Genomic DNA, 26,484 nt, shown 5'->3' on the forward strand with positions numbered 1-26,484 from the left:
GACATTTCAGCATTTACTTTCAACTTCATGTTCCAAAAGGTACATATTATTTTAACAATTAAAATGTGCTAAAGCACTGCATTCTAAATTTCTAAAAGCTGCTTCAGACAAATACAGAACGTTTCAATGAGCATAAAAAAGAAACCTGTATATGTATAATAATAACAAGTGTAAAACATCTACACATTAAAAATCATTGAACATCACCATTAATGAAAAGAAAATGTAACAGGAAATGTACAAAAGTCTGTGGGGAAGAGGAGGAGGAAGGGCAAATTTCTATACAGGTGGCGTTTGTGTGACGGCGGGCTACTTTAATCAAACATGTCGTCGTCGTCTTCTTCCTCGTTCTCCGACTCGTTGAAGTACTTCACCTCCTTTTTGGCGCGGCCTGGCCGGTCGCGGGTCAGAGCGCTCAGGCCGCTCATGCTGTTGCTGTCGTCCTCGTCGTCTGACGGAGGTTTCTGAGGCTTCTGCACAGAATCAAACACTCGTGTTAATCGTTCACGTCACCACGAGACTCAGACGCTTTATTAAAGAAGCAAAACCGTAACACGACTACATGACACTTGTTATGAATGAAGAGAGGAAATATAATAGAATTCACTCAAATGAGAGTTCTCATTTATTCCACCCTGGCTGTATTTTGTGTGTTAACTTCAGACAGATGTGTCCAAAGGTGGACTCACATAAAACAGCCTCCCACAGTATATTAGCGAAGCACTTCAGGCCTCTGTGCTTGGATGACTTTTTAGCACTGAGGATACTAAAATCCCTTCTAGGGTTTTTCTATATATAAATACTGGCGGTGGCCAGCAGTCCCTCTCATGCACCTGTGGTATCAACATCTTACATCACCTTCTTCTCAAGTAATCAAATTCACAAGACTGAGAAACCACGACCTTGACATCACTTGTCTGATTTCTTTGGTAGAAACACGTGTGGTGTCAGTTTGAGGCTACGTCCACACGTCCCCGGGTATTTTTGAAAACGCAGATTTTTCTGCGTTTGCACCTTTCGTCCACACGTAAACGGCGTTTTCGGTCACTGAAAACGGAGATTTCTAAAAACGCCTGCCAGGGTGGAGATTTTTGAAAACTCCGTTTTTGCATTTACGTGTGGACGAGAAAAACGGAGAAAACGCAGCGTCACAGGTGTGCGCCTTTTTTGACGTCACGCTGTGCGCCACGTTATTGTTTCGGTGAAATGAATTTCTACAATACTGTTACTGGTACTTGTTCTCTCTGCAGTGTTTAAATGCTGACATATACACACACAGTTACTGTCCCTCCACACATACGACTCGGTTCTGCTTCTATGCCCCAGCTTTGTTTACTATTTCCCACCGAGGCTTCTAGACTTCTGATTGGCCAACATTTCTACACGGTTAGGAATATATCGCCACCTGTTGCTTTGGCATGTTCCTAGCAGCGTTTTCCTTCATTTCTGCCTTTACGTGTGGACGGGATTATCTTTTAAAACGAAAGCGGAAAATCTCTGTTTTCAAAAATACCCGTGTGCGTGTGGACGTAGCCTGAAATTCCTATGCTACCTCTTCTTCAAGTTATCAGCAAACACGACCTCTGACCTTGAGGTTGAGATCACCCAGATTCACACTCGCCTGATATTTTACGGTATCAATTCAAACTGCTACAGTCACAAACTTGGTAGTCCATTTTGGCTGATGGTGTAAAAAACACAAGTGGGGTGACCTGTCCAGGTCAAAGTCAACCTTGACCTGGACAGGTCACCAGTTCAGCGTGGCCCCGCCTGCCAGAATCACACAGTAAAATGTCGTCTGTATGCACTTACTCTCCCCGGAGGCTTTGACATTTTCTTCATGGGGCTGTACTCGTCCTCAGAGCCAGAGCCCTTCCTCTTCCTCCCCCGGCCTTTACCTGCAACAAGGTAACAAAAGCTCACAACCTGCACTGTGACTTTTTTACATTTCTTCTTCTTCTTTTCGTGCCTTACCTTTAAGAGCTGGTGCTGGTTTCTTAGAGCCAGTATCAGAGTCAGAGTCCCAAATGGATTTATCGGGTTTTTTTGCTTTTGGTGCTGGTGGTTTCTTAGGTTTAGGAACTGCATCAGATGGCTTCTTAGCTGCTACAGAAAACAAACACCTGGTCTTCAAATGCTGCACGTGCATGAGTCAGTAACTGTGGCACATTTGAGCCTTTGCTTTGACGCATCAGCAGCATCTTGACACAACATAACAGACTGTCACTGTGTGGTAAGGAGTGCACTGCTCTCTCCTGGACATACTGACCTTTCTTTGCTGGAGATGCTTTGTCAAATGCAGAGCTGCTGGAGTAAGTGAACACTGGGCTGTTGTCATTGTCGCTGTCAGACTTTGCTTCGTCTACAACAAAAACATGAGCATTCAGCTGCTGTTGTGTCTGCAGGTCACTGAGAGATCAGGCCGTTTGTATATCATCCAAATCTGCTCCAGACTTCTTTTAATCAAACCTCCCAACAGGAGCTCTACTAGACAGAGATCGGGGGACTATAGAGGACATTTGAGTACAGTGAACTCGTCGTCCTGAAATGACTGGAGCTTTGTAACAGCATGCTATCCTGCTGAAAGCATCCACCAGAAGATAATGGGATAAACTGGTCAGAAACATGCTCAGTTGGTCTGTGTTGATCCTCAACTCGTAGTAAGAGACCCGAAGAAAACATATTGTGACACCGTAACACCAACACCCTGAACCACTGATGCTAGCAGGATGTTTTGTGTTGTTTACATCAAATTCTGACCCTGCAGTTCAAATTGTGTCGAAGAAATCGAGGCTCATCAGACCTGGCAATGTTTCGTTCCCCCCTACAAGCTTCTATTGTCCAATTATGGTGAGCTTGTGTTAACTGAAGCCTGTTTCCTGTTCTTCACTGACAACAACAGCACAGGCGTGATCATCTGAAGCTGTAGCCCCCCATCTGTTTCAGTCTGAAGTGTTCTCAAAGACACAGACTCCCAAGTGATACTCACCGCTTTCATTGCTCTTTTCAGACGCAGCTACCTTGGATGAGAAGATGCTGGCTGTGTCTTTCTTTTTAGCTGCAGTCGCTGAACTGCAGAGAGGGAGAAGAAACATATTCAAAAGTAAAATACTGCCCAAGTCAGAAGGGAGAGATTGTGCGTGTGTGTGTTCATATCTTTGTGGGGACCAACAACCCTTTGAAGGCATTTTTGAGACTCAAAATGTGGTTTTAGTGACAGGGTTAGCTTTAGGGTAAGGGGCTAGGGAAAGCATCACGTCAATTAGATCTCCCCACAAGATATGAATCGCAGACATGTGTGGTGGTGGGTGCAAGAACACGAATGGTGGAAATCCAGGTGCTGAAAGTATCATTGAACGTAGTGAACTATTCCTAAACCTTACACGGCTTTTTGTTTGGGTGACGTGTATGCTTCATCGTTGTCATCGTCTTCATTGTCATCATTATGGTCATTATAGCGGTCCTTAGCGCCAGGGAAAGCAAAGTCGTCTTTGAACGACCTCGCTGGAGAAGAAGGAGGCTCGTCGTCTGCATTCTCCTCTTCATCTGCCTCTTCCTCATCCTCCTCCTCCGAGAAATCAAATGTGTATTTTGGTTTGGAAGCTGAAAGATGAGAGCAGGGTCTGTGTGAAGCCACATTATAACTGCCGGGGATTCTGATGCCACTCTGATGTACAATAATTAGCTGAGTTACATCAGACTCCTGTCAGAAGCTGAGTGATATTTTTAGCCCCGGGTGGTTTGAAATCAAGGAGCTTGCTTCGGATTGAAACGAAACGCTAACCAGTCACACTAAGCAACCACCTGATGCAGACGGGGGAATAAAGAAAAGACTGAGTGGATTTAAAAGAGAAACAAAAGGAAAAAAATGCATGATGCACAGTGTGAAACGTGAAGAAAATGAGAATTTTCATTTTGCACATTTGGCGCAGTGAAATGCACATTTAATTAATTCTTTCTTTCTGTGCCTCTGACTCAAACAAATCCCATCAACCACCCAGAGGCTGCTTTAGACTTTCTTGGTGTCTAAACTGTTTCCTTCGCTAATGACAGAAAGACAAACGACATCATTAACCATGCATTTATGCTCTGTAGTGCACTGAACACGAAATGAACACGATGATCGGAGGGATGACAGTGAATGTTGACAGTGACTGTAACCGTACCCGACGCTCTCTGGGACTTGGTCTCTCTGGGAATGATGGGTTCGCTGTCCTCTAGGTCACTCTCTGACTTGGACTCGTCGTCAGACCATGGGTTCCTCTTCTTTACCTTTTTAGCAGGAGCACCTGTACCTTTAGGTGCAGGAGGTTTTCTCACTTTAGGAGCTCCTGTATAAGAGTGAACAAGATTACCAGCCTGTCTGTTGGAGTGTTCACATAATACAGTGAAGCTCCTCGATGCGCTTTTTAAACTGCAGTAAATCATCAATCAGGGCTGAAACGTGTAGTTAAACAGCACCCACGCATGGCCAAATCACACAGCATGATTTTCACTGCAGCACACTGACTTAACCGCTGTGTAACTGAATGATTTCTGCACTGACCGGGCTCCTTCTTCTCCTTCTTCACTCGTGGAGCTTTCGGTTTGGCTGCCATGTTTTCTCCACCTCCGCCTTCACCACCCAAACCATCCTCATCAAACTCCAGTTTCAGTGCTGGGTCTGAGTCACCCTGAGAGGAGAATGCAACAAACCTTTATTCCCTTTATTTGGACATGAAAGTGTTTTAGTCTCATATTTGTTTTTCTCAGGAAGTATTTTAGGTTTTATAAGAGAACAACACCTGTGTAACTGTGTTCTAGTAATGCTGTCATGAAATCTACGTCAACTTTGAAGCCGAAACACAAAGGTTACCTTCTTCTTTTTGATCAGTTTTTTGGCTGCGTCAGATTTAATTGCTTGCGTTGGAGGCTCCACCCTTCGGCCAAACGGTGAAGGCATAGTTTCCTCCAGGTTCATCTTCTTCACTTTGGGCTTGCCCACTTTACCCTTCACCAGTTTGATGGCCTTGCCTAAGCTCTGCTCCTCTCGTTCCTGGGCTTCCACATTCTGAGAGGCAGAACAAAAAGACGAGTCATGGTTTAAATGTAGCAGATTACCAGATAAAATAACACTGGACAAAAGTAGCCTGCACAAAAAAAACAAAGGACAGTTGCTGCAAGAGTTCAAACTCTATGGATCTACTGACCTAAACAACAGAAGACAAACACATTTCAGGCGAATGCTTTCTCCTCTGTATTGTTCGGCTCTGCACCTGCCCGTACGATGTGCGTCTTTAGAAAACAATAAATGGCAACAACAAACTTACATCCAGCTCCTCGATGAACACCGTCAAGTCCTCCTTCCACAGATCCTCTGGAGACTTTTTCTGCAGGTCATTCAGCTCTCCTCTCTGCACACAAACACGCACATTCACTCTGTTAATCAACATGTTACAGTCTACATATTCTTACATGTAAGGATGACTGATGAGAATGAAATGAACATGATGTCAGTCTGTAAAGATATCTATAGAATACCTTTTGGTCCCTCTGCTTAAGCAGTTCGTCCACCTTCTCTTTGGTCAGGCACCACAGAGGCATGTTGAGGATATAGTTGAAGTTTGGGCCTGATGTGGACCCAGAGTCCACTGAACCGTCACTCTCGTTCCCGTCCTTGTAATCCTCTTCTTGAGACTGGCGGATAAAAGCATGAAAAATAAATAGTGTGTTGAAGAGATTCTCCCTGCAGTGTTTGTGTTCAGTACCAATCCTGTAATGTGTGAATATTCCTAGAAGCTCTGTGATACCTTTTCCTGAGCCTTGGTCCAGGCAGCAACTGGATCAGATTCAAAGCCTTTCTGCACCAGCATGCGGATGAGTTCACGCTTGGACTTGTTTTCTGGTTGGGTTAAAAACAAATGGTGAGATAGAAAAAAGGAATCCGCACTGTGTGCCACGTGAGTGTTGGACGATTTTCTGTGTTCCTACCGATTACAATTTTTCCTTCGATTTTCTCGAGTACAAAGCGAGCTTGATTGGATAGTTTGGCGGCTTCAGCGCCCAGGTTGCCCAGTAACCAGTCCTTCCTCAGTTTGTAATAGTGCAGGCGGAGCTCAAAGAACTCCTTCAGGATGTCCTGGACTGAATCGTACCTCTTCAGACAGCCCATGTGGTCAAACAACACCTGAGAACGGTGTAGTTAACAAAATGAAACAGTTCTAAGACAACAGCTGTGGCTAAAGCAGAGCAAGATAAACCAGGGGAATATCTACCATCGAGTTACAGGTGAGACTAGACTGCAGTTTAAAGACTTTGTGAAGGCCAGCTGCCTCTGCTTGGGCCAGCTTCTCCTCAGACATGCGAACCACAAACTTCACTGTAGCATCTGTATGGTATTCCTTGTAATCGTTGATGAGAGCTGGCGTCTTGTCAGTGCCCTGCAACATGGGCTCCAGCACAGACTCCTTGTACGCCTGCATACAAAACGGTTAAACATACAGACAGACGTAAAAATATATTCCAGATCATTTTTGACTCTTTACACTCTCGAGAAAACAACCTGGACTGTACCTGTGTCCAAGTCCGAACAGGAAGCTCTGTGATCTCAATGGTGTTCTTGTCTATGACTGACACCTCTCCACTGACCAGATACTGGTTCTGACCCAGTTCATGGATTATCCCTTTGAAGTTTTTGTAGCTAGGAAGCTGTGGGTAGAAGGAAATCAGGACAGGGAGGTTAAAGCCTTTATCTACACTTCAAGCAACAAACCACAGCAGTTTGTGGAAATCAGAAGCACAGCGTGCTGATGAGGACTGTTTGTTCACATCTCTGACTCTGCATCCATCCTATAATTTGATGCCCTCTCATGGCCCACAAAGAGCTGGGGGATCGAACCAGCAACCTCCCTGTTACAGATGAGCTTCCCAACCCCCTGAACCACGGTCACCCTCTAGACACAGAATGAGCATGTGTGTGCCCCGCTGACAACCGTGAACAAGCTGGGGGGTGTACTCTGTGGCACTTTCTGCACGTGCCCCGTGGACACTCCTGTGATCCTGTTTGGGAGGCTGACAGAAACATAGAAACATCAAGCTGCTTTCGACCTACCTTCAACCACTACAATCAGTTAAGATATTGACGTTTCACTGTATAGGTAAACAGTTAAGAGGTAGAGCGAACAAGCAGTTCACACTATGACTTATCTACTTGTCAATTTCTTTTACCAAGATTTGTGATATAAAGTAAGTGTGTGGTACAAATCAGCTGGAGCCAGCTCCAGATTCCACAAAGCATTTTAAACTCTGCACATATGGAAATATGCTTGATATATAGATGATGTGCTAATCTGAACCAGCAGTTTCATCTTTACAATATACTTTCATCTGTCTCCGTACTTGGCGTGCTTTTATTTTTTCACAATGTTTACCATTGGCAGTGGGTCCTGATGGTTGAGCATTCTGTTTATATTGTTGACAATCTCTCGGGGGTCATAGTTGGGAATCTTGCAGGCCCAGCCTGTCCCGATGCCCTCGGCACCATTCACTAGCACCATTGGAATAATGGGAATGTACCATTCTGGCTCCACCTTCTGGTTATCATCATACAGAAACTTTAGTAGGTTGGAATCCACTGCTGGAAACAACAGCTTGGCAAGAGGACTGTGGGAAATTGGACAACATTTATGAAAATTATGCAGTGGAATCCAAAAATGTTTAGTCTGTCTGAAGGTGTCAGATGAAAAACCTTTTAGAAAAATACATTTGAATTAAAAGACAAGCAGGACTCATTTGTACCTGAGCATGGTGAAGATGTAACGAGGACTGGCTGCATCTTTTCCTCCATTGATGCGAGTACCAAACTGACCCAGCGGCTGCAGGATGTTCACGTTGTTGCTGCCCACAAAGTTCTGTGCCAGGTTCACTATGGTCATCATGAGAGCTTGCTAGAAGTACGAATGAAAGAAAAAGACATGAATTTGGGTAGTCGGGAGGAGGCAGCGTTAAAGTCTCAGGATAAATATTTAAAGGTTAAAAAGTTTCAGTTGTTATTAATATGCTTTCAGATATTCCCGTGTATCCTTTGTTTGTTTGTAGGTTTTAAAATATATTTTACTATATTGTATCTGTGTAATCTGTACAATAAATAAAACATCAAGACTAAAAAAACATTTCCATTAAAATTCTATTAAGAATGAGAAGTTTGTTGAAAACGAACACGTTTTCTTCTCAGCCATTCTGCTGTTTTAGGATGGGGTCGATATCCTCTCTGTGGTGTTGAAAAGGAGCAGCGAGTATTTTCCCGGGTATCAGTTTATAGTTAGAAACTCAGAGATGCGTGGACAGAAATGTCACGCTGTGCTGCGTACGATGGTTCATAACGTTCTTAATGATTTGACTGCACCTCTCCATGATGGTAGGCAGACATCTCTGCTACTGAACCAGCCAGCTGAGCGACCTTCACTTCCCTCTTGTCATTCCTCTTCAAGCAGGTAAACAACACTTTTCTCTGACCCGGCTTCAAACCTAAAAGCAACACAAACACCATCATCAACATTTACAAAGCTGAAATATCCAGGGCTGATTATACCTCGCATACATTTATAAAATACTGACGTTATGTGTTTGTTGGTATGTTAGGGATGCTTTCACTGTGAAAAAGAAAACTCAGCTAAAAACCCAAACAGTTAAAAGATGGAGGAAGTGTACAAACCATCAACCAAAGACGGGATAGATCTCTCATTGTCAGAATTGGAGAACAAAATCAGCTCTTTGTTGATGAAGTCATTGTAGGAGAGGTGCCGGGCATGAGTTCCATACAGGTATTGCTGGGTGGTGGGGAAGATGAGGGGAGGGGGAGAAAAGAGCAATAACTCATCTATGTTTTCTCCATTTCACCCAAATCAAATATTGCTGAGTGAGCAGGATTCTGTGAGAGGAGCACGCAAATAAAAGCTTCTTCCATACAAACCTCTGGCAGGCCGTGCATCCTTCTCTGACGTCTGTCCTCCATGAAGTTAGTGAGCCACTCCTTCCTGTCGTCCGTCTTCTTCTTACTGAAGGCCTGAAAGTAAGCATATTGAACAGAGCCTGAGCACAAACGTATGCTATAATTACTGGATGCTTTCATACTGGCTGTTTGTCCTAGCAGCAGTACAGCGTGCTCACCAGAGTGATGGCAGCGTCGTCCTCAGCACCAGTGTATCTGAATGTGATCCGGTGTTTCTCCATGTCAGCAAAGTATTCCTTTGCTTCTTTGCTTGTACTTGTTCCCAAACCTGCAACAAAAAACTGATCTTTTTAGTGCAAATAATGAACAAATTTTCAAACAAAAACGTGTGATTTCAAAAGTCGCTCTAAAATCGTTTCTGAAATGATTCAAACACCAAACCTTTGTAGTACTTTATATGCCAGGTTTTATAATTTTCCGTGTGTTTCTTCCACTCGTCAAACTCTGGAATGCTGTAGAAGGCCAGCTCTTGTTTGTTCTTAGTAGCCTGGAAATAAATGATGAGGAGGAATCTTTATCACAATGTGTGCCGCTGTCACGACACGCAAACAAGACACGTGCATGACTGAATGATCTGAGTCCAAGACACAAATATCACCCTGCATATTTTTCAAATTTCAGGCTGCTTGATCGGTTTAATAAAATGGTAATGGTGTGCCTCCCTTACTTTGACAATGGGTGTGATGAACTCCTCCAAGAAGGTGTGTTTCAGCAGGGAAGGCCAGTTGTGATGGAAGAAGTTGATGAGCAGACCTTTGATATGGGAGCCGTCTTGATCCTGGTGCACAAGGAGAAGAGTTACTGCTATTTTCTGAGCAGCTGTGAGTCCTACCAGAACTGTGAGTGTCTGTGAGGCCGCTCACCTGATCTGTCATGATCATGATCTTGCCGTAGCGCAGGGACCTCAGCGACTCCGGGTCGTCGTAACTCTTCTTGTATTGGAGCCCGACGATCTTAATGATGTTGTTAATCTCGGCGTTTTCCATGATCTGTTGACAACATGGATGAAACAGCGTTCCTCAGAAGCCGACTACTGCCAGTGGTAATAGGTCCACACAGATTTCAGCTCCTTTAAATCTTCACAGTTCAGTAGAAATAAATCAGAACATGTGAGAAGTTTACAGGTCATCAACTGTTAATGACTGAATGTCTTCTTTGTTTAAACCATCTAAACACTGGTTTACATGGTTGTCTGATTCATCCACGACTAGTTGATCCCATTTTCAGGATGGTCTCTGCTCCGTCCACAAAGAGGTCCTCTCCAAATATCAAAAAAAAGAAACTGTATATATCTGAATATAACTAACAACAATTATTATCGCCACTAAATAAATAGATAAAAATCGAAAACAAAGAAACGATGAACAAATGGGCGAAAACACAGAACAGGGTCAATGTCTTGTTATCGCGTGAACTGACATTTGTTTTGTTGCATTAATCATTTTCGCCTGCTTTTGTTTCCTACAAGTGAAATGTCATTATTGCTCAGGCTCGTACCTGCTTGTGTGTTGCCTCTCGCACGTTCAGGATCTTGCCTCTCAGCGGGAATACTCCATAACGATCCCGACCAATGACTCCCAGTCCAGAGACAGCCAGAGACTTTGCCGAGTCCCCCTCAGTGAGGATAAGTGTGCATTCAGAGGAGTGTTTGCCACCTAAGATGGAGATATGAAGAGGATTACTAAGTTAGCTGCAGTGTGCAGCTTCGTGTTGAGTTTTTCCTGTAGCTATAACTAATGAGTGGCTCCACAGCATAATGTGCAAAAGCACCCGGTCCCAGACTAAGAGGAAACTCAGAAAAACACAAACGTAATTCAGAAGGCTAACATTTTATATTTATTCCACATCTGACACACTTTTCATTTTGATTATGGTTCATAGCTCATGATGCTGTAAGCAGGTGTTGATTTCTTTTCCAGGACTTGGCACCTTTCCACAGCTACCATCACATGGTTTTCAATTTGTTTTTTTAAATTTAGTTGTTACTGCGTGAACGCAGACTGGGTCTCAATAACACAACAGCAGAGCCACAAGCGATGAACCTCCACGCCACACAGTCGGACATGGCAAATTCTTTTTAACTGAGAATTCGTCTAATAATAGACTAATATTTTTAAAATATATTTTTCATGCATTATTGTACTTCTCTCTGCTTGTAGTCCACCTGAAGTGCATATTTTTAGCAGTTTTACTGCATAGTGTAGAGTCTCAGGAAAACTGTGAAAATGACATCACTATGACCCAATCAGACCCAACAGTGCACCATGCAACTCTCTTTTGTAAGATTTCATTAAGAGGTAGTTGCTTGTGGATATTCCTTATTTTAGACTTGAATAAATAATGAAACTAGTTACATACCGGCATCATTGGCATCATCTAGCTTCGGGATGCCTTTGATCTTGCTGTGCTTCACAGATGAACACTTTTTATTCAGCTGTGTCTGAGCTTTGAACTTTACCCAGTTGAGTATACTCTCCACAATCCCACAGTTGGTTGCCTGTAGGTGACAAACGTTTTTTCTTTGAAGTCCAGCTACTTTACATGAGAAAAGATTAAGTACAAACAATAGTGACGGCTTGAAAAGAAGTGAGAAACGTCCTTACAGCCCTGATAAACTTGTCTGACAGAAGGCACTTGGACCCAAAGCTCTTGGTCTGGAGTGTCATGTTCTCCTTTGTCTGGGAGTCAAACGATGGATTCTCAATCAGTGCGTTCACAAACACCCAGATGTGGTTTTTCACCTGAAGTACAAATGACAGAAAGATTAAATGTTTTTCAACATGAAGCTGTAAATTGAAACCAATGTATAAATAAGAACCCCAGTGACGTCACCTGGAAGGGTTTAACTGACACTCCTGCCTTGTTCTTCTTTTTCACCACCTCAATAAGTTTGGCTACAATCTGGTCCACCACATAGTCAATGTGCCTGCCACCCTAAAACGTACACGTCTCAGCGTTAAAAAAGAACTTTCTTTACTTCTGACTGCCATTTACACTTCTGCAACTTACTACTCATGTCCAGATACCTTTGTGGTGGCAATGCTGTTAACAAAGCTGATTTGTTGGAATCCTTTCTCGCTCATGGTGAGGCAAACCTCCCAGCGATCGTTCACCGTTTCATGCACCACCTTCAGGGCCACGCCTGTCTCATCTAGTTTGTCCTTCACATACAGGTCCACATAGCTGCGGAACCCGTTAACCTTCAGTGAAAGAGAGAAGGGTTATTGAACATATAATGTGATATTCAACATGGCAATTAAGTTCTCTTTATTTTGCTTCAAGCAAACTTTGGTAGAAGTAGCCATGACACAAGAACCACGTACTGGGGAGGCTATAAAGTTCTTATACTCCAAAATAACACTTCTCATTTAAACAATCCAAACTGGCGTGATGTGAAGATCAGAGTCTGATACATCCCTGTTCTTTAAATAGAAACATTCACACCCATTATCATCCCGTTAACTCAAAACACATACTAATTTCACCTTCAGTGCTCAGCAAAACGGTACAGTTTTTGCTATATTTATGCAAACATATACAGTGACAAATCTTTACACACGAACACAACAAATGACTACTTTATGGTTAGCTGGTGTGGCACGATAAGGGAAGACATAGAATGAGACTTACAGGTAATTTTTTGCCGTTCAGAGACACTTTAACTCCCCTGCAGGAGCCAGCTACATCATATGCTCTGCGGGTAAGAAGGGCTACAATATCTTTGTCCAGTTTCTCCATCTTAAACTTGGACAGGTCCGGCTGGAATGTCACAGAGGTGAAGTCATCTCCATCAAAAAACTTAATCTTGGGCTCGGAGGTTTTGGTCATGTTGTTCTGCCACGTCTGAGGAGGATGAAGCAAATGATAACATACACATACCTGGTATTTAGACATGGTCATGTGCAGGAGTCTTAAACTTGGACCCCTTTGCTGTATTGAGTGAACCTGAAAATCTTAATGTGAAAACATTTGGTGTCTTAATAACTGTGCTTGTAAAACCCAGACAAGTGGACTTCTTTATGTTTGTAAAGATGTTTCACCTCTCACCCAAATCACTTCATATGATTGTGACCACTTGTCACAATCATATGAAAACAGCTCTGATTTCAGTGGGCAAGTGGCACCAAGGCAGATTTCAGATATTAGTCTATAAACAAGGAAAAAGAAGGCAAAAAGAACCGAAGCACATACAAATTTTCTACCTATATAATATGTATGAGGTGTAAAAAGGCATGGACAGTCATGACACCAGCAGAAATCTGTCACTAATTAGACAGCAGTCCTGCAAATTAATATCAGCTGGTTCAGTCCCAACTGATGGCCAATAAAAACATGTCTCATTGCCAACATGTAACACAAGAAACATCTCATGATGGGTAAAACCAATTAAGACCTTCACAACCTTATTGTTGCAAAACCTGCTCATGGCATTGGTTACAGAAGAGTTTCTAAACTACTGAAAGTTCCAGGGAGCACTGTTGGGGCCATAATCTGGAAGTGGAAAGATCCTCATTTCACCATAAACTGTCCACAGTCAGGTGCTCCCCACAAGGTTTCAGACAGAGGAATATAAAGAATTATCAGAAGAGTTGTCCAAGAGCTGAGGAGCACCTGTGGAGAGCTACAGGAAGACCTGGGAGTCAGCAGATACAATCGTTTCCAGTGACGAGGCCAACTGAAACTTTCTGAAGCTTGTATTAAAGACGGGGTTCACTATTCAAAGCTTTTTAATACGGCCCTCTTTGGTGGCATCTGGTGGCCAAAAACATGAAGAACAAGTTGAACTAAAGTTGAACTTTCATTGTGAAATAGTGACTAGTGTTATGTCAGATTGATTAATGATTTTGATAAATAAACGTCCTTGTTTTAAACACCTCACAGTTCGTTCTCCCTTTGCTTCTGATGTTTGTAAACATAACATGTGCTTTTATCTTTACACCTTTAGTGTATTTCTAATCTATCTTAGCTCAATTTTATTTCCACAAATGCAAATACACTAGCCAAAAGCCTCATTTTAAACACTACTATAATGATACTCTATCTTACGTAAAATTGATTATTGGACCACTTAATAAAAAGGCTATAAAAACAATTACTATTTGTACTAATTATAAATTATTTGAATGTAACTTTTTATATTACACCCCTGGCATATGTTAATTATGTTCCAGTTTTGGCACGTGAACAGGAAAGAGAACTGACTCAGTGCTTCTGAACCACTGTGAATAGTACCTTCAGAAATATATAGGTTTATAAAATTGGGGCCGTGTTCAGCACTTGCAGCTTTGATGGAAAAATACTGACGGCCGCCAATATTACCTCTCAGCCTCCTAACAGATACAAATGTGGTGTCAAAGTCTATCTGTTGCTAAATTATCGAATTCTTTTGATCTTCAGAAAAGTTGACGTGTTAAAAAAAATAAAAAATCAGAAATCTGCAAAACCAACTTGTGAAGTTTTGCCAAAAGAATGAGAAATGATAATGTAATGAAACATGCAACAGGGTTACTAGGGGTGGGGGGAAAAATCGATACTGTGTAGTGTCGTGATATTTTGTTTGCTAATAATGTATCGATACAGGGACAGCAGAAATCGATATTTTGATATGTTGCTCTGACTTCAGAGCACGTTGATCCTTTTTCTGAGCAAGAATCCTGACATTCCTTCACTGTCCAAATGTGTTTAACTTTTTTTTGGCAGCAATAAACATGACAGTTTACTTATTTTAATTTAAGACATGTTTTATTTTAATCAAGTTTAAAACTTTTTTATTTAATGTAAAATTATATTTTGTTTTAATTTACTTTCAAATTCTTCAGTTGCTGAAGGGGCTGCACAGTTTTCATAGATTGCATAGTTCAGAATAGCTGTAATTGTACCAGATGGTTGCGTTCAGTTAAGTTGGACTAGACTGTAATACAAACCGTTCAGTTTGTCAACAATAAAACTGACTGAAATGAGAGAAAGACTGAGTGCGAGACTTTGATATTAGATAAAATGAATATTGATAAAGTTTACCTTTATGTACAGAATTTGAATATCGCAAAATATTTTTAAAAATTGCAATAATATCGTATCGTGCGTTAAGTATTGTGATAATATCGTATCATGAGTTGTATGGTGATTCCCACCTCTAAGGGTTACTATGAAACCCCAGAAACCGGATATACATTAGTAATATATATGTGTGGTAATAAAGCATGAAAGGTACTGCTGTTAGGAAGTAACAGTAAGCAAGTTTGTAGTTATCTCACCTGTTTGAAACTGTGTCTGTACTCCTTACATGCTGTTTCCACTGTGAACTTGGTGCTAAAGATATTGCAGAGTTTAGCACCATAGCCATTCCTTCCACCTGAAACCAATCAAACAGTCAGCAACGCTGCTTTCAGCAACTTTTCTGCATTCACAATAACAACTGAGTGATGTCAGACTGTCTGTATTCACCTGTGACCTTCTTTTCCTCGTCGTCATAGTTGCTGGAGGTGAGCAGGTGGCCAAAAATGAGAGCTGGGACGTACATCTTCTCGTCTTTATGCTCCACCACAGGTATTCCTTTACCATTGTTCCAAATGGAAATGGTGTTGGATTCACTAAAACCAGTATAAAAAGTTTAAATACAGGATAAATGTGGACACAGGGTTGACCTCATCATCAGGGAAATGTATTACACTTTTCACTGTACGTCATAACCCTGTGGTATTTCTTTCTTGTAATAATGGCTGCAAAAATATTGTTTCAACATTGACACTAAAGGAGTGTGAATTAGGTCTGGGCTATATCATACCGTTCACGGTAATACCGGTGTAATTTTGGTCAACGATAGGAAAATGAAATATTGCAATAGAGTATGGGTAAAACACGCATGACAGTGCCTTTGTTTACATACGCACATGGCGGCGATGCAGAATGAGAAGAGCGAAAGCGGATCGTTAAATGAAACAGATGAACCTGAACTGGTTTGTAAAAATGCTGCAGCTTCAGTGGTGTGGAACTGGTTTAGCTTTCGTCCGTCAGATACACAACAAAGCACTATTTTTGGTAGCGCATGCTAGCGGGCCGTCGTTATTACCGTGTTGTTTGGAAAATACGGCGCACTTAAAATCAATCCTTTGATTTTTCTGAAAGTCGACAGAGCCCCTTATAATCCCGTGTGCCTTATGTATGAACTCTGGTTGTGTTTACTGACCTCGAAACAATTTCATGTACACGGCGCTCAAAAATCTGTCAAATGTTTCAGTACGACTTTGCTAAGCTACGGAGCTGCACCGCTTGATGGATTGTCGGAGCATTACGGCTATCGTAGGCGGAGCCTCGCGGAGTGATACGTACTGTGCTTCAACATAATGTTACCGTGTTGTGTGTGTATAACCTCTTTTTAAGTTTTGTGGATATTATACATGGTTATGCTGAGGATATGTCGGCCAGTTTCCACTGGAAACGCCTTTTGGTTAAACTGTCAGACAGGAATTTGCATTTGCACTGTTACATTTTTATATAACTTTAATGCACATAAAAAACAGCTGCTTGTTTAAGTGAAAATACATTGATGTTTTTTTTTGTTTGCACTAATAAAGTTGTGGAGTTGTAAAGTATTTTGTCTGGTGTCAATTATATCGTCAGTTATATCGTTATCGCAAATTTTCAAATGTATATCGTGATAAATATTTTTGGTCATAGCGCCCTGCTCTAGTGTGAATTCTTTTATCTTTTACAAGTTAAATGTATTATTCCACACTTATATGTAACCTTTCCAGAGTGGTTTTATACAAAAAAAAACATTTTCAGCTTCCCCAGTTTGACAAAGTGACCCATAATCAGCTCCTCTGCCTCAGATATAAATTTCTGGCTCAAAGAAAAATACATGCTTCATAAGATCAGCTACATTATTTTTAATGTAATGAGGTAAATATAAAATGATGTACTCACGGGTCAATGGTGATCTTGATGGCAGTCATGTTCTTGTCCCTTTGTTTGTTGTCAGCTGCATTGACTGTCAACAAGCAAAACATCAAAACACAAAGTTGAAAGAACAAAAGTATCCCAGCAGCCGTCCATTACCACGGCTTATGATCTGTAGTTTTATTTCGGCAAGATTTACGCTTGTGTTCAGGATTTATCTCAAAAACCTATTTTGGGATGATTTTTAGTAATCGGTCATGGTCAAAACCTTTGACAGAGGCATCATAAATATCAATTTCCACACATTTATTCCTGGGAGTCCACTACAGCAGTTTTGCATAAATCACAGTTCACTTTACTTTGACTTAGTTCCCCCCACACCGGATGGCGCTTTGGGCGGCAAGGGATCGCCAACATTCATCGTCGGGTGATTGTTGCCGTCGACTTCCATGTTTCACTCGCATAGCCACTGGTACGACTATCGTATTGAACAAACGGACTTTGGATGATATTGAGATGGTGGTCGATCCCCAAACCGGATTCAAGTTACGCATGGCCGATGCTGCCATTCCGAGCCGACAGGCAATGTCCTTGTCCGAGCCACCGTCCGGTGTTATCACACTGCCCAGATACATGAACTGATCGACTTCATCAAGCGGGCGGTGGCCAACAAGTACCGGAGTATTTGCTCTGGCATAACCGAACCGCATGACTTTGTTTTTGGCAGCGCTGATCCGCAGTCCGAACTCTGACGCTTCATTTTCCAGTATGGCGGTCAAATTGCGAATGGAGCGTTGAATAGATCCGAGCAGCGCAATGTCGTCCGCGAAATCAAGATCTGTAATTCGTCATCCGTCATTTCCTTGGACTCCGTGCTCACTGACTCACAGTTCACATCAATAATTATTTATCTTACGTAGGGGCATGGTTTAGATCTTCACTTTATCTTTAAGACCACCCTCTCTTACACTAACAGTCTTCAGACACATTTCAGATAGAGCTGAAAGGAAGAGAAAAATGTCACTTGGACAATGTTGTACATTTTTTAATGGAGAGCACCAACTACCTGATGCTTTCACATCCAGTATAGTTAGACACAGCACAGACTACAAACCCAGAACACTGTTTCTTTGTGGAGCACATTTTCACATTGTTTTTAGTTGTTTGTAGTGGAAGCCTCTGTCCACTGTCACACCCAGTTTGGGATAGGGCTGCCACGATTAGTCGACTAGTCACGATTACGTCGACTATCAAAATCGTCGACGACTGATTTGATAGTCGACGCATCGTTTGAAGCTTTGTAAGATCCTGAAAGACGCAGGAATAAGTAGTAGGATTTAAGAGTGTAATAACGGACTGAAACAGAAGATGGCAGCACTGCATGTACAAGGATGCCAGCTGCCGTTAAACCCCGAAGAAGAAGAAGCTGTGTCCCAGAATTCACAGCGCAGCCCAGCTCAGTTTCCAACAATGGCGGCAGCTAGTTAGTTTTAATATTACTCTTATTATTCTTTCTGGGTCACAAAATAAACGTTTAACATATTTTCAGGCGAGAATGTAGCTGTGTAAACCTCAAATATCTGCTCAGTTTATCAAGACACCACATATTTTCAAAAGCGCTCCGACGTTTTCGGAGACGTTTGTTACCCACTAGCTCGATAGCGAGCCGGGGGCAAGGCTCACTAGAGCCGTGAGAACACCGGACTCCCGGCAAATCGTTTTCAAACCCACCGCCGTCTTTCGCTACTCAGGTTAAACATGATATATGAGTCACTTAGATAACATAAAAATGTTATTGTTTGGCTTTTTTTGGTATTTTATTTGTTCCTGAGTAAATCTGTTTGGCTGAGATCAAAGTTATAGTTTTTACACAGCTGAATAAACGTCAAGCAGACAGCTGATCATCAGAAGTGTGAGATGCTCGAGAATTTACTCCGGTGTCCTGTTATATTTTAGATAGCAAGGAGTTTATTAAACTTCACCGAAACAATCTGCAAACTTCATTAAAATTTAATAAACTATCATCTTGTCTTTATTTTTAGTTAGCACATACCTTAAACACTTAAAGCTGTCAGCTAATGATAGTTATATAAGAGCAGATGCTGCTGGTGCAATAAGCTGTACGTTTTACGTCCAATGGATGATGATCTGACTAGTCGACTAATCGCAAAAATAATCGGTGACTAGTCGACTATCAAAATAATTGTTTGTGGCAGCCCTAGTTTGGGATGAACAAAACCCTCCATTATGAAAATAAGTGAGTTCAGGTTTAGCCTCTCTCATTTAGCAGTTTTTAATTTAAGAGATATATCACAAGTTTAATCAGTTTAATCTCTTTTGCAGTACAATATTTCATACAAGAGTTACAGACCTTACAAAATATGAAAAACACGCTGTGTAAGCACACCTCTGGAGTGGTTATCTTGAAATTTTGGAAGCCTTTGCACTGTTCTACATAGTCTGTGAGCCTAAATGTATCCCCTCCCTGAACTGATGTGATTGTCGCACATTTTATTATAAAGTCTTTATCACTGTCCGTTGACCTGTGAATACGGATGGGTAGCGATATCGGTTCTGACATAAACGGTAGTAACCAGACCGAAAAGCAGCGCACATTTCGGTGCTTTTTTTTCCTGAGATGTCACACACTTTGGATTCTAGCCAATCATTTTACCTTTCCAAGGATAGTAGGCGGGCCCAGGTACGTACGTTCTTTTAGAGCAGCGCTAAAAATGCCCAAGGCGAAGCAGTCAAAAGTCTGGCTGTACTTCACAGCAAAAGATGCAAACTCAGCAGCAACAAGTGCTTTAAGCTGATACTGTGCAAAGGAGGTAACACCTCGAATCTGATGAAACACCTGGCGATGCATAGCGTTTTTTTAAAAGCCGAGAAATGCGCCGTATTTGATAGCTTGCTGCGAGACCTCACACCGAGCACATCTACTGCGGGTGTGGTGCCTGTTATCGGACCCGGAGTTAGCAACATCCCCCAAAAACCCGAAGAGGAGAGTCCTGGCCCCTAGCCCTGCCAGTGTAGCAGAATGATGATGATGATGATGCAGCAGCAGCCGTTCTTCTCTGCGTGAGTAGCTTAATGTTGTTCGTGTGTAATTTACGTTGAGTAGGCTAACCACGTTATTACATTAATGCATGTAAGGTGAACTAGCAAACACCGTCGTAGTTACATGCAGCTGTCCTCTTGTTTGATAGAGTGATACCATATATGCCCTACAGCTGCAGAAAAGACCAACATTGTTATCTTTTTACAAAAAAACCCCCCAAAAAAACAGCCAAACATGAGAGGTTTTAGGACAAAGTTTTCCATTGTTTAAGCACCGGTTCCAACCAAAGGAGGTATGTTGTATCAACAGAAAAGGCTAACTTGGTTATCATTTTGCAGAACAAAAGAGACTAAAAATAAAAACATAAGAGGTTTTTGGACAAAGTTTGTGTTCTCCATTCTTTAAGCACCGGTTCGAGCTCCGTTTAAGCACCGGCACCGTTTCAAAAGTACCGGTTTGGCACCGGTATCGGATAAAACCTAAACGATACCCATCCCTACCTGTGAATGAACACCTGTTTATATATATTTTAATTGTGCCAAGTGGTCATATCTGCATAAGACTTTCAAATCCATGAATAATATAAAATACCACGACTCCTTTCAATGTAAATCCCCCTGCTGGGCAATAAACGAGTAGTGGTTTGCTCACCCTGATGGAACGCACAGCTCTAAACAACTAACTAACTACTACTGTTGTCAAACAATATCATACCAACCCAAAGATCACAATAAACAGCACAGTCACATCATTACTGAGCCACCGCTAAGACAAACACGTTTGCTAATAAAATGTCTATTTTACTAATTAAAAAAATAAAAAAATAAGGCTCCCATGGCTGCATGTATACACAGCGTACAGCAACAACACACATTGTGAGCAACGATGAGCAGAAATAACAGCAAAATGATAGAGAATTTTATGCCTTGCATAACCGTACATTCGTCATCAAATAGGGATCGTTGCCATTTTATGCTTGCTCTATAATGTGTCAAGAAGTACCAAAAATAGTGCTCAATTTTATATCTTCAGATATTTTACTGCGTGTGAGTATAACTCACAGTGCAGCAGAACATAGTGCAATCTGAAATTTTTAGAACTTGTTTGTATTATGAACTTTTGTAACATCAATCATTTCATCACTACACTAAACTAAAAAATAACATATATCATATTTGGATGAAATTACAAATAAAACTAATCTGTACATCGTTTGGTCTACAAACCATTTTGCTGAAAGTGCTTCTTTAGAAATATAAATGTTTCAGATCTTTGCCTGCTATATAATTACACAGTCATGGCATTTATATCCACACAATGGAGCAGTGTGATTATTCAAATACAAACATGCAGGCCAAGAGGGCCAAGTATGCAGGAAAACCATCACCAACAACCCTTCCAGTGTTTGGGTGGCATCATCTCAAAGCTCATACACTGCTGCACTTTGCACACAGTATTACTCTACATTTGTCTGAGAGGCTAATATATAACATGCAGCCTGCTTTATTATCCTTTATTAAGCCAGTGTATGCTAACTGACCATGACTCCAAATAAAGTTAAGGCCGCAGCTATGACTGCGTGCTACCTCAAACACATTTGACTTTGAATAGGTCATAAATAGGCTCACATAGAAATACTGTACACATCAAGTCCAGTGCTAACAGAACAGTGCTAACAACAGCCTGACTCAGTGAATAATACCAACATTATAATGATAATGCCTCATATAGTGTGTAAAAGACAAATGTTGAAATGTTTCATACACATATTCGGGATTTACTCGTGTTTTCTTAAACTGAACAACAGATCTTATATGTGCCCAGATGACGACGGCCCAGCTGCACACACATCTTTAAACTAAATAATCCAAATTTCTAATCACACATTAACACGTTTTCTTAAACAATTTGAACCTTTAATCGAGGGGGAGAAACATTTTTCCACACACTTATTAGAGAAGTTTGGAATCACTCACCAAGAATTTCATCAAAGATTTTGTACAGTCCAGGAACATAGGTGATTTCTCTCTGGTTCATTCCGATCTCTTCATCAAAAACCCACATTTGCTGGAAGAGTTGCAAAAAACAAAACAGATTAAAAATAATGACAATAATCAAATTCTTCTGATATCACTAGACTGAAGTAGTAAGTTTAAGGAATGTTGAGGTTACATTCATCAGAACAGTCTCAGGAAGTAACAGAAGGAATAGGATTCTGAATTTAAATTTGGCCATTAAAACAGGTTTTCAATTATAGATTCAGTTACTGATTATTCCTTTAATTAAAATGTGAATGGTTTAAACTACAGCTATACTGGTGGACAGACGTTTGTATGTATTATTTCACTGGGCACCAGGAGTGTCTTGGAAGATCCTGAGAGGGGACTTGTGTTAACTTGTCAATTAACTCTTCTGAACTGGGCAAACATTTTGGTACATAATCTGCAAAAGACAGATAATTTGTCACACATTTCCTAAATGACACAGCCAAAGGACCATGGGCTCTGTACTACACACAACAGTAAAGATGGGAGACAGTTCAAAACCAAAGGATTTTTACTGTGAGCAGGGTTTAGGCAGCTCCTTACGACACACTTACAGGCAACCATTAATGTGCTACTCTAGCCAAACAGATGTTCACCTGAAGACAGAATCATTTTAGCAGATAATTTTCAGAAAAAAATTAAAATAAAGATCGTTATTCTATAAACTCCTGACACAAAAATAAGCTTGAAGCCCTCTTTGTAAAATGCCAGTGAAGTTGTACTGCAAGTAGTTCTGTAGCCACCAGCAGAAGGCAGTCTCCTGGGACCCACCTGGGTGATTGGCTCAACAGAACCAATGTACGTGTCTGGACGGAGGAGGATGTGCTCTAGCTGGGTCTTCTTCTGGTACACTCGCTCCACAGATAACTTGGATCCTTTCTTGGCCCCTTCCATTTTTCCAGCATCCCCTCTGCCATTCGCAGCCTCCTGTTAGACAGAATGGTTTTGGTTGCGAGTTCATTTATTGCTGTATGAGACACCCAGGATATACACAGAACTGAATTTCATTGTTACTGGAGGGCAGGGGGTCTAATCCACCATCTTTATTCCAAACGACATGTTTTATTTTTAGTTTGAAAGTTGTGAAAAATACCAGCTTTAAGTTTTACTGAACATACATTACTGTCGAAACGTCTTGAGTCACAATTCATCTCTTTATGTTTTACTAGGCAGATGGAAAATAGATGCAGCAAAAGTACTGAAACATCTGGAAACATAGATGGGATAGCACAGCGTAATCAGGCAATTCTACGTTTTTTTTTTTATTCTAACAAGTTAGAAATATTTGGCATGATCTCCTTTATCCTTCAACACAGCCTTAAGTCTCTTAAGTTTTCTTTTAATTTCTTGAAGCATTCCCCAGTAATTCTCCAGGGTTCTTGAAGGACATTACAAACCTCGTCTTTGGGATCAATACGCTCTTCGTAGGTAAATACCAACACAAGCAGGCACAATAAAAGCATCAGCACGTAAAAAGAGAGCGACTTCAACAGCCTCCAGCAAAGCACGACACTTTTCAAAATATGCAAGAAAATCGTTCTCTGTGATCGAGGAACCAACAGACATGTTCCACCCCTGGAGCCAAAAACACATCTTTGACTACAACCAGGCTATAAAAGAGGAGATATTAGCAGCTGGTGATGTGTGACTCAAATGTAAACAAATGACTCGTATTGGTGTGTAATCGCTAGTTGCACTGCGTATGACAAGATAAGTAAATAGTGGATGGAAATTACTGATGCAGTTATATAGTGGAAAAAGCAGCTTTAAGCTGCTGGTTAAAAAGCTCCAACCTTGACATTAGCTTCAGGGTGGCTGCAGCTCACGAAGTAGAGCAGGTCATCTGCTTATTGAAAGGTTGGTGGTTTGATTCCTGGCTGTTCCAGTACGCACGCCAAATATCCTTGGGCAAGTTACTAACCCAAGTTGCTCTCTGACGCATCCATGGGAGAATGTAAGTTAGATAGAAAGCAATTATAGTAGAAATAGTGCTCTTGTGAATGAGGCAAGTTGTGTAAAGTGCTTTTTATTATGTGACGATTTTATGCAGATTCCTGATGATTTATGAAGTTATTTCAGTTACTGTTAAACTAAAGTGTTAAATCGTTATTTTGTACTCTCACTTAAACATTTCTGGGGAAAATGATACTCAAACTACCTAATTTGTGCTTATATTTGAATTATGCTTCATCAGTTCTAGTGCTCTATAATTTCGCTGATCGCCGCACACTTATGTTTCTTTTTGCAAACTGCAAACATCAATAAAACAACTTCAGTATATTTTTCCATAGCATCAGCAATATTATTTCTAATTTTCTTGAAATAATATGATATAATCTTAACCTCTACTTAACAACCACCATTGCGCTGAGAGCATTTCTGACGAGGCTTCCAGAAACCTTTCTTTTCTCCACCAATTTGCTAAACTTTTTAAGCTCACCCTGCACAATGTACCGAGATATGCAAAATGTTTTGTTAAAATCTCGTTGCTAAACACCTTGTTGGTTCAAGCACACTAAGAACAGATGATGTGCTTTAGTGACAGACTGTTAGTAACAGATAAAAATGAAAATAACAATTAGCCAAGTTTTAATTGTAAGTTGTCTGTTACAACTTTTTCATAGTAGTGGTGAATTAATGAGAATAAACAACAAAAGGACAAAAGTTTAATTTCTGTCTGTAGTTCATAATCATATGTTTTGGTCATGAAGTGATAAATATAACTATGCTCATAGTATTATATACGCTTTAATATATATTAATTGATGATATTCTAATAAATATATTCTCATACACTAACAAGCAGGAAATCCCAACAACAAGGGGGTGGGGGTTGATCTCAGAAAAAAAAATATTCACCTTATTTTAACAAATTAATAAATTCAACAGGCTTAAACAACAGATAATAACCACCGATCACTTTGATAAATGCTAAGATTCAAGTTCAGCCTATTAGTAAAACATACTCATACAGTAAGTCTGATGGTACGGAATGTAAACAGTGTGTCACACAGACCTGGATTTGAAAAGCATTAATTACAGTCACCTTGTCAATGCAGTACTTGAAGTAACTAATTATTCGTATCAACAGCAGGTAACTGTTGTGTTACAAGATTTTTGAAGCGCATGTAAACATCTGCATTTTTAAATACTTTAGTTCAAATCTGTTACTACAGTAGTACTTACAGTAGTACTAATACAGCAAAAGTCGGATATTAAAACAATGTTAATGCTGCAGAGAAGTTTAAATGTAGCTGCACACCAGACGGTCGGTGTGAACAGGTCAGACTGACGGAGGGCAGAGAGCGGTCTGAATCACCGTACAACTATAGTGTGAAGTGCTGTGCTGGCTCGCAATTCCTGATCATTTTCAATACATCTACTGCATTTTTCATCACGTATTAGCCGTACATGTAGTGGTACAAACAATCATGTAAACCAGTCTCGATGAGACGCTTCTTCCAACTTTCGCTTGAAGACATAAACAAGGAACCATCGGGGCACAAAAAGAAAAGGATGAATGTCGCGTTTGACCTCCCGGCCCTTCACGTCTACAAGACTCAACCCAGTTCACTGCTTTGTAGCCGAGTTAGAATTTAAAAACAGACTGTAGATGTCTCATCCTTAACAACTGTATGAATAGCCAGCAGAACAAATACACCGGCTGGCGATGAAATTTAAATGCCATCGAGAGGCAATAGTCGAGGTTCGCGCTGCCCTTGGGTTGAAACAACATTGTAAAGTATTGCGATAGCGCTATTACTTAAAAACAATTTAATTATTTTTTTAAGCAAAGTTCGTTACTCGTGTGCCAAACTAACTTACCATCCAAGCCAGATCCCCGCTTCCTGTAGCGCCGTTGGACATCTTCCTTTGTGATTGTTATTTTTTTTTCTAGCTCGCAAAAGGTCTTAGTTCCCGTCCAAGTCAAAGTCCGTCTACATAACAAAATGTCTTACTTGCTAAAACACACCCAGACCAGTCTATATCCCATGTCTTTTTTGGGTCGTTTAAAAGATAACTCTTAAAAATGCAACGAAACAGGCAGACGATTGGAGCGTATCGCAGCTATTGTTAAAATCGACAAGCGCTGGCACAGTAGGCCTAAACTTCCAACAAAGATGCTAACCGGCTACAGGCTTTCAAATAAATACTGTACAAAAGTCACGCATTAAATATGTTTACAATTTCACGTGAAAATGAAACATAATAAAAGCGCAGTTTATCTGAAACGCTCTGAAAATTGATTTAATTAAACACTTTGCATTTACACATAAAGCCTGTACTAGCTAACCGCAGCTACCGCTGTCCGGCTCCGCCATCTGCAAGATATACGCCGAACCGTCTCGTAGATATGCCGACCAATCAGGTGTAAGCTTTTCAAACGCACCGGCGTTTCAACCAATAGCACAGGTCAATTTATAGTAACCCTTCCTCCTTTTTTCAACACAAGATGGCGGCAAAAGTCCGTTCGAGCTTCGTCACAGCAG

The 26,484-nt window shown here is 41.0% G+C and overlaps 1 protein-coding gene across 2 annotated transcripts; it reads right to left on the reverse strand.

Annotated features, from left to right (window-relative positions):
• On the reverse strand, nucleotides 1–26,349 carry top2b (DNA topoisomerase II beta). 2 transcript variants are annotated; one of them, XM_084919457.1, is made up of 36 exons: nucleotides 25,820–26,349; nucleotides 22,766–22,921; nucleotides 21,926–22,016; nucleotides 16,916–16,979; nucleotides 15,434–15,579; nucleotides 15,244–15,341; nucleotides 12,620–12,832; nucleotides 12,016–12,189; nucleotides 11,822–11,923; nucleotides 11,593–11,730; nucleotides 11,348–11,486; nucleotides 10,487–10,644; nucleotides 9,853–9,978; nucleotides 9,657–9,767; nucleotides 9,371–9,476; nucleotides 9,148–9,257; nucleotides 8,951–9,043; nucleotides 8,693–8,807; nucleotides 8,384–8,505; nucleotides 7,777–7,925; nucleotides 7,410–7,641; nucleotides 6,553–6,687; nucleotides 6,255–6,455; nucleotides 5,971–6,166; nucleotides 5,790–5,881; nucleotides 5,521–5,676; nucleotides 5,310–5,393; nucleotides 4,856–5,050; nucleotides 4,547–4,673; nucleotides 4,167–4,331; nucleotides 3,384–3,603; nucleotides 2,990–3,072; nucleotides 2,270–2,362; nucleotides 1,975–2,103; nucleotides 1,813–1,898; nucleotides 1–473 (listed from the first exon to the last, which is right to left on the reverse strand). In XM_084919457.1, exons 1-36 carry the CDS (start codon nucleotides 25,859–25,861, stop codon nucleotides 315–317), a joined length of 4,806 nt encoding a protein of 1,601 aa, XP_084775583.1. In that variant the 5' UTR covers nucleotides 25,862–26,349; the 3' UTR covers nucleotides 1–314. The 2 variants fall into 2 exon arrangements, with proteins under 2 accessions (XP_084775583.1, XP_084775581.1); XM_084919455.1 differs by having other exon boundaries at nucleotides 1,975–2,106.
• Nucleotides 26,350–26,484: the final 135 nt, after the last annotated feature.

Source organism: Perissodus microlepis, chromosome 22 (genome assembly GCF_051167445.1).
Source record: "Perissodus microlepis isolate ML-2025 ecotype Zambia chromosome 22, ASM5116744v1, whole genome shotgun sequence".
In the NCBI taxonomy this organism is placed as follows: Eukaryota; Metazoa; Chordata; class Actinopteri; order Cichliformes; family Cichlidae; genus Perissodus; species Perissodus microlepis.